Here is a 15,342-nt window from a genome sequence, read left to right as displayed (position 1 = left end):
TCTCAATGTCTGAAAAATACAGTAGGAATACTTTTACCCACCTCAAAGCGACTATAAACCTTTCTTTCCTTCCTCAAGCTTTGGAGTTTCTCCAGCAACTTCTCACGCTCATGAGATGACTGGCTACTGCTAAGTGAGCCGATCTCCCTTTGTTTGTCTCTTTTTGCATTTTTGTCAGCTTCATCTTCTTTCTCATCATCAGTGACAGGCAGCTCCTTAGTAGACTCATTCCTGCTTTGGCTATTTACTGAAATTTGCTCGAGCAGCAGCTTTGTATCGTCTCTGAGGTTGCTGCTTGAGAGCACGTTGGCAGTTGACGAGTGGTATCGAGACTGGCTGGACTTTGGCTGCTTGGACGCTACACCTTCATCTGCTGTGTTCTCCGAACATTTAGTTTGGCCTGTCAATTCATTTATTCTTTCGCTGCAGCCAGAATCTAGTGCAGCACTCTTCTTAACAGTATTTGTAGTCTTACCATCCACATTCTTATTCTCACATGGCACAGACAATTTTGACTCTTGGCAGACATTATTCTGACTGCACACATTACTGTCTGCATGAGGTGCTGCTAAATTTAACTTGCATGGTTCAGAACTATCAGAGTTTGGCTTTTTGCTGGACAGAACTGAGGTAGACTGCATTGGGGATTTGTTTATGTTAGTTGAAGTTCCATTATTTAAAGGGTTAACCTTAGAGGAACTACGCGATGCTGGCATGAAACCTTCAGATTTTTCAGTTTGGGAGGACGGAACTGATGTAACTGACTCGGACAAAGACAAACATAAACCTGTTACAGCTGGAGTAGATGATTCTGTTGGGTTAGGCTCGGAAGGAGTATTTTCATGTCTTGGTGTTTCTTGAGACAAGTCTGTTAGGGTGGGTGTAAAAATGTTGGTATCTTTTTGGTCAGATTTGGAATGACTTTGGGAAACAAGTAGATTGGGTCCAAGTGATGGAGTGCTAATGCTATGAGTTAGGATGTCCTCTTTGATGTCTGTTATTGATGATGGAACAACAATGGATGACACCCCAGCCTCATCTGCCACTGGGTTTTGTTCAGAGACATTATCTAATTCAGAAACGCCTTGTGTCAGGTGATGAGGTGAATGAGACCTTGGTTTGTCAGTGTGTGTCTTTGTTGTAGGTTGCAATGAGGAGGGGTTTGGCTTTGAATCAGAAGCATAGTTTTTCTCAGAAACATCAGATTGCGCATGAGCTAAGTCATCTACAGAATGAATTGAAACTGGTAACTCTGACACATTACTGATCTGGTCTGAGTTATTAGGACTGGATGGGGAGTGTTTAGAGTTAGGGCCTTTTGCATCTGGTTGTGTTGCTATGCTAGATTCTGATGACAGCAGAGGAGATGTCACACTGGTTTCCAACTGTGATGAGTCTTGATTTTGGATGTTAGAATTAAGTCTTGTAGATCCAGAAGATGATAATGATTTCCCAAAACTGGGAGCAGATATAGTTAACTCATTAGAGGTAGACTTGAGAACTTGTGTTACATCAGTACTCTGCTTAAGCGATGGAATATTAGCATGTTTGACTTTTGTTACAATGGCTTGTTGACCAGAGCTAAACTCACTTAAGGCAGATTTTTGAAGCTCTGGGTCTTCTGAATCACACTCAAGGACTTGTGTTTCTGCAGAAACAGATAGAGATGCTGCTGTATGGCTGTTCCTAATTTCAACCTTTGAATCAGTTGAAATGCTAGGTTGTTCAGTCTCTGAGCGATGGGTGATAACTAATGAATTACTGACCTGGCTCTTGTGCTTGCTAGTCTCATCACTGCCATCAAAAGGTGTTTCTGTGGATATGATTTTACTTAAACCTTTTGTACTGACATCCCACGCTAAGGAAATTTGGGCTTGAGGCTGTTGGGAAGAGGCATCACCTTTCATTCCGTCATTTTGACCAGTGACCTCTTTTTCAGCAGTAACAATATTAAGATCAATTGGTGTTTTCACCTGAGCCTTCTGAGTGCAATGTTCAGCTTCTCCCACCTTAGCAGCTTTGCGTTTAGCTGCCAGCTCTTTAAAAAACATCAGTCTTTTATCAGGATCACTCATATCTACAGATGATGGATTGGTAACAAAAGTCTGGCGTGGTTGATCAGTTTCGGAAGGCTTCAATCTGGATGTTGAAGGAGAGAGTTTTCCTTGTTCAATGTCTGGCAGTTTTAATTGCTCTTGTACCTCAAGGTTTTCTCTCAAACTCTTTGAATCTTCATTTGAAGAGCTTTTATCTTCTGGTTTATTGCTTCCTTGTTTGGAGGCTTCTGGTACAGAACTATCAAAAGTAGCGGACTTTAAGTAACGACTCCATCCATAGGATTCTCTTGCGCCTGATCTTCTTTGTCCTAAGGCCTGAGAAGTAAAGGGTAGTTTTGTCTGCTCCGTCTCACTTTTGTCACTTTCATCATCTTGTTGCCCTGCTGTGTGCTGCTCTAAAGAGCTAAATATCAAAGAAGATCTTAACCTTGAGCTTCTTGGAGCGGCTGCATTGTATTTTCTTCTAAATGATTCATCCTTTCGAACTGCAGTGTGTGGTTCTTTTTGTTCTGCCTCTTCTGGTTTTTCCCCCTCAGTTGTTGATGATGATTCTGAGGGTGTTGGTGTTGTTTTGGTTTCAGTTGACACAGTTTCTTCACTTTTCACATTCTCTTCCTGCAATTTCTTTGACTGCTCTAGATCTAGTGCAAATGCTTTGGCATAACTTGGCAATTGACTGACTCTTGGTATGGCAGGAATCTTAAACTCTCTGACGTTTGGAATTTTAGAAATTGATAAATCTATGTGTGGTTGTGTTTGCTGTACAGGGTTGAAGGGCTCCTCAAAAGGATCTGGCGCCTGAGGTGGTATCATTGGCAGGCCTTCATCAGGGTTATCAAATGCACTGAGGTAAGAGTTAATTCTCCAATTCCTTAACCCTCGTTTTACCATGGGGTCTTTGCGGTCTGTATTGGCCTCCTGGAAAAACTGCTTGTCATCCATTGCATTTAAAGGGGTGGAAGATGCCGATCCCCTCAACCTTTGATGTGGGGATGAACTCAACGGTAAATCTGCAGGAGGTTGTAATTTCTCTGAGGCCTGCTCGAAGTCCACATTCCTGGTAGATGATAAATAGTTAAGTACATGGTCAAAGTTATCAAATGGCTCCATCTCTTGTGGTAAGCCTGGTTCAGAATGCTGATCTGTTGAATGATATTGTTGGCTGCAGAATTTCTCAGGGCTGCTATAATCGGCTTCTGGACCTAGCCCCACATTTTGCAGCTGAGCCCTATTAAACAGCCTGCCCCTGGCCTCAAAGTCTGTTTTGGGTTGCGCAAGGAATGGGTACCTGCCATGAACACCTTCAGCATAACTGTGACGTTTCAAGACAGGGCTTTCCGTCATGGGAAACTTGGAGTGTCCTTGCTGAGCTGGAAATCGACTGTACACTTCAGCAGGGCCATGTGAAGTCCTATTGGGCTGCATTCGCCAATCTGTTTCGATTTGTTCATCATATGGGGGTTTAGCCCAGTCTTCTGTATGAGTCCCAATGTCAATTGGTAAAAATTTTCTGGGCTCTCTGTATGTGAGTGGAGTTATTTTACTTGGGTATGGTCTCTTTTGCAAGAGACCAACATCTTCCATTGGAGCAGCAACTTCAGTCAACAGTGGTTGTGACTGAGCATAAAGGATTCTGAACTCTTCATCAAAAGTTGACACAAGCTGTCCAAGGAAAAGGTGTGCCATACAACGGTGTAGCTTCTCAAAAGACCACATGAAGCTGGATAAGGACAATGAACAGTTAGTAACTCATACACTGTATAGACTGTGTTCGCACTAAGTGAGGCAGCAATGAATGTCACCTGTAGTTCCCACTGAGTACAGCCCTGCAGTCTGTCAGCAAGAAGCGATCCATCATTTGACCTTTAAAGGATTTCCCTGAGCGGCAGTGATATGTGATGCCAGACACAGTTCTTACTCGAATAAACTGCAAGAAAAGCATTTAATTAGAAAGAGTTCAAGAGATCAACATTAATGCGAGGAAGCTGTATTGCATTACTTGTACTGACTTTGAGGTAGAGCTTGAGAAAAGTACTTATTTTTTAAGTTTACCTGTACGTTACTGGACCGGACTGAAAACACATGATCGTCCAAAATGTGTAGTTAAATTTAAATGAAAACGTGACATGAAAGAAAACCAAGACTGCAGCAGAGAGGTTTAATTACCAGTAAGGATGTTGCAGTGAAAATATGATGTACTTATACCGTAGGGAAGTAACGATCAACGGTATTATTGATAACAACGATAAATATTCTGACAGTTATTATTACTGTTTCAAATTAAAACTTTTGAAAAACTGATTGATATATGATAAAACTAGATTAAACTCACAGACTGACTGGTGCCAGCTTGCTATCTTAAATGCTAACATGAAAACAAGTGGCATTAACGTTTTTCCCCATTAAGAAACGACATACCCCAATATAAACTTGCATAAAAAACATTGCTGTCTGAGCAACTAAGCTATTCAATCTTGTACGTTGAAGCTAAAAAAGTCTGCTGCCGCTAAAAAGCTAAGTACTATCTTTCTATCTGTGTGCTTCAAAGTGTTTTACAGCTTTCTTTATTACTTCTCAAAATTTTTTAGTAGTCTTTTCAAACTTACAAAGCACCCACTCTGTCTCACCGCCTCTCTAAGCTAGCTAGCTGCTAAGCTAATAAAGCTAAACTAGTCCCGGTCCAAAGCAACTTGCTCTAAAGGCGTCTGCTCCTTCACAGTGCTGCTACTCTTCGCCTATAGCGCCGAAGACAAGAAGAACTCAGTAAAAGAAACAACATGAGTATGGTTCCCTGCTCCCTGATAGGTTGGCCCTACTAGAGTGTTCGCCAGTTAGAACAGAGTAATTTCGTAACTTTAGACGCCGCAGTCACGTTTACTAGCATTAGCTGTAGCAAGCTGACTAGCTCAGCTAGTAGCACTTGTCTCTGGCCCCCTGCTTGCGAGTAGAAATGGTGAGAGGTACAACAGATTAGTCTCACTTAACAAGTGGCTATTTTTTTTAGAGAACAGGGACTAACGTTTATTGATAATTGGCCCTCTTTCTGGGGCAAGCTGGGCCTGCCTTCAATGAGGTCATTAGAGACAACATTCTTAACGTCATTGGTCTCAGCGAAACTTGGCTAAAACCAGATGAATTATTTCCGCTTAACGAGGCACATTCTCCTCACTATACGAGTGCACATATTGCCTGTCCCCTTAAAAGGGGTGGAGGGGTCGCACGAATATCCAATGAAAACCTTAATCTTACCCCTAAACTAAGTAATACATAGGGCTGCGAATCTTTGGGTGTCCCACGATTCGGTTCAATATCGATTTTTGGGGTCGTGATTCGATTATAAATCGATTTTTTTCAATTCAACGCGATTCTCGATTCAAAAACGATATTTTTTAGATTCAAAACGATTCTGTATTCATTCAATACATAGGATTTCAGCAGGATCTACCCCAGTCTGCTGACATTCTAGCAGAGTAGTAGATTTAAAAAACAAAAAGCTTTTATAATTGTAAAGGACAATGTTTTATCAACTGATTGCAATAATGTAAATTTGTTCTAACTATTAAACGAACCAAAAATATGACTTATTTTATCTTTGTGAAAACATTGGACACAGTGTGTTGTCAAGCTTATGAGATGCGATGCAAGTGTAAGCCACTGTGACACTATTGTTTTTTCTATAAACGTTTAATGATAATGTCAATGAGGGATTTTTAATCACTGCTATGCCGAAATTATAACTAATATTGATACTGTTGTTGATAATAGTCATTTTTATTTCACTACTTTTGGTTTGTTCTGTGTCGTGTTTGTGTCTCCTCTCAATTGCTCTGTTTACTGCAGTTCTGAGTGTTGCTGGGTCGGGTTTGGTTTTGGAATTGCATTGCATTGTTATGGTATTGCTGTGTCTTGGTTTGTTGGATTAATAAAGAAAAAAAAATAATAAAAAAAAATAAAGAAATAAAAATCTATTTAAAAAAAATGAGAATCGATTCTGAATTGCACAACGTGACAATTGCGATTCGTATTCGAATCTATTTTTTCCCACACCCCTAGTAATAAATGTAAATCATTTGAGTTGCTTTTCAGTGAAGTCTCTCACACCGCTACTTCTCTATCTGGCTGTTATCTATTGCCCCCGTTGTCCCTATTCGGACTTGGTCGGTGAATTTTCAGAGTTGGTCGCTGATTGAGTGACGTACACAGATAATATGATTATACACCAAAACATGTGCACGTTTGAGAGTATATGCAAACCAGATGTACCAAGATTGTGCGTTTCTTAAGTGAGTAAAAAAAGCAGTGCGATCTATTTAGTGTGCCTGAATTTATGCTGATCATCAAAACGCCCAGGGAGGAGATGTAAATGTAATCATTCAGCACACGCAATGTGATCCGTCATAGCTTACTGTATACTGCTCTGTGGGAACTATTTTGCATCTTTATTTAATACGGCTGAAAAGTACATGCAAACTGGCACAGTTAATTGCACGGCTGATATAAAGGAGGCAATCGCACAGCAAAGACAAACTATGGACAGAGAAACTTTTGTCCCACGTGTGTGTGTCAACTGGACTGTCATAAATTTGAAAATATTAGACATATCGTCTACTCAGCAGTATCATTTTAACATTTTATAGCTGCTGGATGATTTGAGGGGTTGACTAAAACATTGATGCGTTTTGGTGTCTGCTGTTTTTTTTTTTATTACGTTCATTTTTTTCATTTAGGAAATATATTATTATAATATGTCTCCTATATTTGAGGAAATACTGTATATTATTGTAATTTATTTCCTATATGAAAAAATCTTTCATTATGCATTTTCTTGCATTCGGATAATTCCACAAAACATGAATGCGCTGCCGTGTTCTGCGCCTCCCTGCAGAGCCTACCATCAGTGTGCTAAAAGTAGTTTCTGTTGTCTGGATTGCGATTCTATTTTGCAGAAAAGGTGGGACAGATTATAGATGCTGTTAGTTCAACAACATCGCACACAGGTTGGAGAGAAAATTAACATGAATGTGGAGCGTTTCCATGGCCACAGCCAGGAGTATATGTAAAAACCTAATTTAAATAAGGCGGTCTGCACCTCTTAGTAGTTCACGTGCAACAAAGCCACTAATAATGCACACAATTTTATAGTTTACACCTCCTGTTTAGCCTGTGGTATTTGGATCTCAGTAGATCAGTCTCAAACTGTATTACACTTATTTGTCTATTAGGGATAGGCGATATGGCCTAAAAAAACTCTACTGCAATATATATTGCAACCTCTTACAGTAACAATGAATATTACAATATATAATTTGGCATATAATTCATAATGGAACAATTCAAAAACAGGTTACAAAGGCTCCTAATTATACTGCTAATGTAGTATTATTTTCTAAAAACCATTATCAATCTAATTCCTTATCTTTTGTTCATAGCTGGTTAATCTCTTAATATTATAATATATAATTTTGCATATAAATCATAATGGAACAATTAAAAAACAGGTTACAAAGGCTCCTAATTAGACTGCTAATATTGTATTATTTTCTAAAAACCATTATCAATCTACTTCCTTATTTTTTGTTCAGAGCTGGTTAATCTCTGTAGTAACATGGTTCAATATACACTTCCGTTGAAGTGTATTAACCACGTACCTTCTGTTATCTCATCTCTGGCGATTAGGGGTGTAACGATTCGTCTTCAGAACTATTTGATTCCATTTGATATTTGTGGTTGCTGATGTGATTTAGGAACAAACTATTTTTTTTTTTACAAACTATACGATCCAAAACGATTCAGTGAGTTAAAATCGATTCAATAACTTTTAAGTAAAAAAATAAATCCACCAGTGTGACTGTGAAATAAATACTGGATATACTGCAGGTGATATTAACTATATTACTGTTGTTTCTTGTAAGGGAATAATGTAAAACCTTTTCTGCTCTATTTTCAATATTCAAGTAATTTTTAATAAAAGTTCATCCCTGTTAATGGTGTTGGTCCCTCGCTTACATATTTCCGAAGCCTTCTCGATCTACAGTATCTCTTGTATTTATTTATTTTTGATTAATGACCTCTCCCTGGCTGTTAGTTGTTGTCGTTTAATGTTGTGTTCCAGAAGTTGGTGCATTGCTGTCACTTTTGTTTGGTGGGTCGCGTATCTTTGTTGCTTAAAGTTAACTTGCGGCTTTATATTATTGGGTTGTGTTGTTTGTATGTGTTGTGGCTTTTGCAATCATGTTATAGCTGAAAGTTTTTGTGTTGTAGTTAATGATATTGTCTTCTGGCGTTTTCACTTATCATGACCTTTCTCAACCACTGTAACTATCCGCCATTTTATTACAGACAGAGAAAAAAACACTGAACGTTTAACTTCTTTATTTTTTAAAGTGTTAAACTTCATATAAAGTATGCTTTTCTTAAATCCAAAGTTTTCCTTTATTCTGTTTTCCTTTATACTAGTATGGATAATATTGATCGATTTTGTTTTAAAACGATCTTGGATCGATACCTATCTTTCAGAAGGCAAACATGCAGAGCACAGATTGATATCCTTAAAATTTAGGAATATAAATCAATCTGTCAATGTATTGTTCAATCGTTACACCCCTACTGGCGATACTACAGATTTGGCAACCGAGCCAACACCAAGCAGTTTTAGACTGATACAATACTTAGAATTTTTAAAATTGTTTAAATATGTAAACTTTTGATCACAATTACAATCAGAACGACCACTGCCATTCAGTACTTTGTACACAAAGGGGTGTCAAACTTATATTTATTGAGTGGCACATCATAATTATAATTACACTCAGAGCGTAGCTTGTAACAATGAAAATGTATGAATATAAAAGTATATTAGCCTTGTTACACAATTTGCGTTGGCAATTGTGTTTGATTATTATGTTTTACTAATAGATTAATGGATAACTTAAAATCGTAAGTCAAAGTGAAAGTATTAATTATTGATAACCAAGAACATGCTTGGAATATCTAATTGCATGATTGAATAATATTAAGATTCACAAGATATGTAATTGCATGCTTTGCATCATTTCAACCATTCTTAAAATATTCTACTAATTAACCTCCAACAAATAACAGGAGTTAGAAACATTCTGGTCACAAATGCTCCTTTTGTGCCATTTTTTTTTACAACTTAACGTGGGTGATACTAGTTTAAAGATTGATTTTGGGCTTGTAGTGGTCGTTCGACAGCGATCGTTTTGCCAAACAATACCACAATGCTAACAAGGGTAAATTCCACTTTAACAACTGTTGGTATTGACATAAGGGTTGCTCTTTAGCATCTCAACAGTTATTTTTTTACTACAATTGACCTTATGTTGGGAGTATACACAAATAGTTGGGGGTTCGGCACGAGCTGCTAGACTAGATCTGATCAATCTAAGTCGAAGACTAGAACTTACCTGTAAGTCTAATTGGATCAGAGGCAAAAACACCTTCTAAGACAAACCGAAAAGTCCAGTTGCGATCAATTAAATGCCCCGAAAATTGTCCGTATCATGCAACCTTAGTATCTACTGTGTCTATGGATAAACAGCATGCAAAAAACTACTTAATTTAGTACACTTGCAATATTTAGTGGCAAATTCTACAGCTGTATTGGAAATATTGATCTTATAGAAAAATAACTTGTTAGCCTCTGAAAAGGGAAACAATGAATGTACAGTAGCGACATGGCATTTTTACAATCTATATTTACATACATCATACCAACATTAATCAATATTTCGTAACTACCTCAATATAGGGACGGCGTGCGCAACCCGAGGGTCCCTGGTTCAAGCTCCACCTAGTACCAACCTCGTCATGTCCGTTGTGTCCTGAGCAAGACACTTCACCCTTGCTCCTGATGGGTGCTGGTTAGCACCTTGTATGGCAGCTCCCTCCATCAGTGTGTGAATGTGTGTGTGAATGGGTAAATGTGGAAGTAGTGTCAAAGCGCTTTGAGTACCTTGAAGGTAGAAAAGCGCTATACAAGTACAATCCATTTAATATAGCCAGCTTACTCACCTCATACATCTATTCCAGTTATTTTTGGTGTTTTTTGCTGTGCTTTTGTAATAGCAGTTTTCCAAACACAATTATACTCAGTGTTTTCTCACAAGCAAGAGAGGCAATTAGGAAATGGTGAAGGTGGCAATTAAACTTCGCTTAAGTAGATCAGATTTTTTTTAAAGAAAATTAAGTTTTAAGCTAGACATTTTTCTTCAATCTTAGATAACATCAATTGCCACAAAGAAGTCCATTATTGTTTCTCTTTAAATTATGTAACTGTAAACCAAAGGGGGATCGTTTAGTAATTTAAAAAGTAAGTACAATTATTATTGGCATTTCTTTTTACAGTCTGGACCTTTGGAATAATAGTAAGGATAAGGACTGATTAAATTTGAACTACAGTGCTGAAGAGAGTTGTGATGACAAAATATTTGCAACAACTGCTACAACAGCATGGCTCAAGACTCGCATTGCAGAAAACATGAAAGACTCACTTGAATACTCTGTAGATCAACTCTGCAGTTGGACACCATGTTCATGAAGTTATCTGCATTCTGCTCGTCTAAAAGAATATAGACGGCCACGTTCCTCATAGCAGCATTTAAAATGTCAGCAAACAAGTCAACATCAGTAAATATGTCCATCACTATAGCAATCATCTGTGGAGATAAAACCCACATATGGCAAGTGTTAAAACACTGAAACTCATGTATGCTGCCCGCAGAAAAGAACAGACTGACCTGCTGAGCATTCTTGATAAGTCGCCGGGCCTGCTCCTTAATACTCGGCATGTCAGGCTCAGGAGGATTAACTAAAGTGGTGACCTCCGTAGGTCCACCAAAAAGATGTAGCTGAGGCCAGCCAAGGTCCAGGCCAGGAGCGTCCAAGTCCGAGTGGATCGGCCAGTATGTGTCAGAGGAGGTTTCGCTTCCAGCCTCTACAAAAGTTTGCTCTTGGTAGTTGCTCTGTTGAGGAACATGGACCCAATTTTGTATGTATTGAATTTCGGGTGTGGACAGGAAGTCCACCACATCTGCTCTTTGGAGAAACTCATAATATCCCTCGAGCTCTTCCTCAACCAGTGCATCGATTGCCAAACGGTACTCTTCTCGATAGTGAGGAGGAAGATAATTAGGATGCAGGGGGTTATCCCCGGCAGAAGAGCATTGAGAGCGACGTGCCATTTTACTGGTTGAGGAGAAGATGGTAAGAGGAAAAAAGAACAATCACTTAACATTTTCAGCACCATTTTTTTAACATCATGATAAATTCTCACAACTATTCATGTCTTGGATTCAAAAAATATTTATGCAGCTTGCCTTTTTTTGTACGTGGGTACAACTGTACACTTAACAAATGTCGCATTAGACGGTAAAATACTCTAACATATAATTAAAATTCAAATGCTTAATTGACTGATTAACAATTTGTTGAAGCACTTTATTCTATTCAAGTTAGCCATTGAGCAGCAGTGGACAGTGTTCATGTTAGACATCACTTTGTGAATGTAGAACATGTAATCACATTAATTCCAGATAGTATGGTAGGGAATATATTACTGCCTATTTGTTGAAATCTTTATTGTATAATTCTACCTTTAAAAATAGCAATATGGTGCTTAATCCAACACTGTCACTCAACAGCATACATGTATTTCTGAACAAGAGAGTTAATTTGCCCTAATTTTTTACAAATACAAGTTAAAAGCTGTTGTAAAACAAAGTAAGAAACACTTTTTAAAATGAACACTCCTCTGGCAATGTAATGTGTATGAAAAATTAATATTATACACTACCTGGTCAAGTAAACACCTGGGTTCAACTAAGCATAGTCAGGTCTAGTTTCCGCAAAATTATGTGTCCAAAGAATGAGGCCACCTGACAACCTGAGTATACCGAATTATTGATTGTTTGGTTCCCTGATGGCACAGGCAAGATGGCAATTCCTAGATTTAAGTGTGAATGTTGTCTATCTGAGTTGGCCCTGCGATGAGGTGGCAACTTGTCCAGGGTGTACACCACCTTCAGCTCGATTGCAGCTGGGATAGGCTACAGTATCCCCCGCAACCCCGAGAGGGACAAGCGGTAGAAAATGGATGGATGGAAATAGCAAAGGAGTGGTTCAATGATCATCAGACATCATTTTCATAGATGGATTAACCACCTCAGAGTCCAGACCTGAATTCCACTAAAAATCTTTAGAACACGCTGGAGAAGACTATAAAAAACAACCAATCAATACAAGATATTGGCAAAATTTTTCCCCAATTCTGGAAACAAATACTGTTGTTACAAACTTGGTAAGAGTGTGACAAAATATGGCGATGACAAACTATCGCAATAGTATACGCTTACGATAGATGATCAATGCGCATTACTTACTAGATGTTACTTGCACAAATCTTTAAGCACTTGTTGCAGGTGTCTCAGTATGCCTTCATTTAGCACCAAAATGAGGCACTAATTTGTACTATCCCCCACACCCCCCAGTCTAGTTACTAACGCTTACGCTGGCACCAGTGCCATTATTAAGAAACCAAGTTTTAGCACCCGTCCCTATCCATTAGTGTGCCATGTCAAGTGTGGACTTACTTTGGCTTTTATAGTGTGGATGGGACAAAAGCTGGATAAGGAATTAGCAGTATGGAAGATGTTTCTTTTTGTTTCACTCCTATATCGTAGGTTATGAAAATAAATATATGTATCGCCATTGTGAGCCATTTATTGTGAGGTACCCTGAGATTCCCAGCCCTAATTGTTAGTGTTCAGATATAACCTCCCTGTTCAGATATAACCTCCCTGCTTGGCACTTCACCAGAATGATTCCCGAACGCGGCTGCTGCTCACTTCTCCCCTTCAAATCCCAGGGAGTGAACATGGGGTGGGTCAAATGCAGAGAGTAATTTCACCCCACCTAGTGTGTGTGTGTGTGACAATCCTTGGTACTTTAATTTTATCTAATGTTGTCGCCAATTCAGATTATCCATTTATTTTCTCCTGCTTGTCCGTTTCGGGGTCGCTGGAGCCTATTCCAGCTGCACTGGGGCAGAAGGCGGGGTAAACCCGACACAAGTCGCCACCTATTACTTAGATTTCAAACATGATTTGAACACAGAGGTTTGTATTATTTCCGCCTCCCACCTCCAAAGACATGCACCTGGGGATAAATTGATTTGCACTGGGGATAAGTTGATTGGCAACACTAAATTGGCCTGTGTGTGAATGTGAGTGTGAATGTTGTCTATCTGTGTTGGCCCTGCGTTGTGGTGGCGACTTGTCCAGGGTGTACTCCGCCTTCCGGCCGATTGTAGCTGAGACAGGCACTAGCGCCCCCCGCGACCCCAAAGGGAATATGGGGTACAAAATGGATGGATTGATGGCTGTTTGTGCCCGTTTTATTTCTATATGCTAGCCTGCAGTACCGTATTCCAACGCTGTTGCCCAAGAACAAATAATCAAAGGAGAGAGAGAGAGAGAGACTTTTGGAACTTTCATAGCAGGTTTCTCCACCCTACTTTGCAACAATTTTAAAGGCAAATGAATGAGGGGAGATAGAATGCCAGCAAAGGACAGTTATGGGCGCGGCTCCTCCCTTTGGCCAAAAACACGAAAGTCTCCATTCGCGAACTGACGAAAATCATTTCAGTGTCTGCTTGAAAGATTAAAAAAAACTAAAAAAAACCTAAAAGCTCGGAATCTAAGAACAGAGTTAATGGTGATCGCACGGCTTCATATTCAGAACTTATGTGTTATGACTAGGTAATAGGTAACATAGCAGACTTTGTTAAAATAGCTTGGGACATATGTTACACTTCGTACAATCAAACACACGCATAACACACACTTAAAACACACTTCTGGCGGTATTATCTAAACTTACCCAGCTCTGTTAACCGTAACGTAACGTTGTCCCTACGGTTCCCGTCGCTTAAAAACTACACGGGCCATTTTGCCTTCTTCGAATGGTTCTCCACCGCCGCGTCTCGAGTCCAGCTGCCTCAATCTGAGTGGGACCTGGCAAGAGAGTTGTGACACATTGTTTCTTTTTCTCCGTAACCCAGCTTAACCAGTTTGCTGTCAGGCTTCAGGCATGTTGACGAAGATGTTTGAGTGCTAGCAGAAAGAAGAAGTCGATGATACTCCGCCTCCACCTACTTCCTCTCTTTTCAGCTTGTCTCGTGCGTCACGAGTCAACCAGTCTGAGCGCGACGCAGCTGGTAGCTTGACAAACATCTGTGGGACACTCATTGGTATCAACTGTATCCTTCCTTTAACACTTCAATTTTAATATAAACTCGACTTTATTGTGAAAAACACATCTTGTAGACACGAAAACCACCAAATAATTAGCAGGTGTAATTAGTTAATTCAACCTCGTGTGTTATCAGCGTCCATACTTGACAACCCTGAGACCTCCGATTTCGGGAGGTGGGGGCGTGGTTAAGAGGGGAGGAGTATATTTACAGCTAGAATTCACCAAGTCAAGTATTTCATATATATATATATATATATATATACCTATATATATATATATATATATATATATATATACACACAGTGGGTCAAAAAAGTATTTAGTCAGCCACCGATTGTGCAAGTTCTCCCACTTAAAATGATGACAGAGGTCCGTAATTTTCATCATAGGTACATTTCAATTGTGAGAGACAGAATGTAAAACAAAAATCCAGGAAATCACATTGTAGGAATTTTAAAGAATTTATTTGTAAATTATGGTGGAAAATAAGTATTTGGTCAACCATTCAAAGCTCTCACTGATGGAAGGAGGTTTTGGCTCAAAATCTCACGATACATGGCCCCATTCATTCTTTCCTTAACACGGATCAATCGTCTTGTCCCCTTAGCAGAAAAACAGCCCCAGAGCATGATGTTTCCACCCCCCATGCTTCACAGTAGGAATGGTGTTCTTGGGATGAAACTCAGTATTCTTCTTCCTCCAAACACGACAAGTTGAGTTTATACCAAAAAGTTCTATTTTGATTTCATCTGACCACATGACATTCTCCCAATCCTCTGGTGTATCATCCATGTATCCATTTTGGTATAAACTCAACTCGTCGTGAGATTTTGAGCCAAAACCTCCTTCCATCAGTGAGAGCTTTGAATGGTTGACCAAATACTTATTTTCCACCATAATTTACAAATAAATTCTTTAAAATTCCTACAATGTGATTTCCTGGATTTTTTTTCACATTCTGTCTCTCACAGTTGAAGTGTACCTATGATGAAAATTACAGACCTCTGTCATC

The 15,342-nt window shown here is 39.2% G+C and overlaps 1 protein-coding gene across 1 annotated transcript in view; it reads right to left on the bottom strand.

Moving 5' to 3' along the window:
* Positions 1-15,342, bottom strand: part of fam83ha (family with sequence similarity 83 member Ha) — a 32,848-nt gene that overhangs the window by 1,787 nt on the left and 15,719 nt on the right. Inside the window, exons 2-6 of the mRNA XM_061910752.1 lie at positions 13,956-14,089; positions 10,817-11,264; positions 10,571-10,735; positions 3,860-3,984; positions 42-3,777 (exon numbers count right to left, since the gene is read on the bottom strand). Of these exons, the coding sequence (XP_061766736.1) occupies positions 42-3,777; positions 3,860-3,984; positions 10,571-10,735; positions 10,817-11,260 (4,470 nt within the window). The 5' untranslated portion in view covers positions 11,261-11,264; positions 13,956-14,089. The remainder of the gene's footprint in view (positions 1-41; positions 3,778-3,859; positions 3,985-10,570; positions 10,736-10,816; positions 11,265-13,955; positions 14,090-15,342) is intronic.

This window comes from Nerophis ophidion, linkage group LG09 (genome assembly GCF_033978795.1).
Source record: "Nerophis ophidion isolate RoL-2023_Sa linkage group LG09, RoL_Noph_v1.0, whole genome shotgun sequence".
NCBI lineage: Eukaryota > Metazoa > Chordata > Actinopteri > Syngnathiformes > Syngnathidae > Nerophis > Nerophis ophidion.
This window is presented reverse-complemented; position numbering and strand designations above follow the sequence as displayed.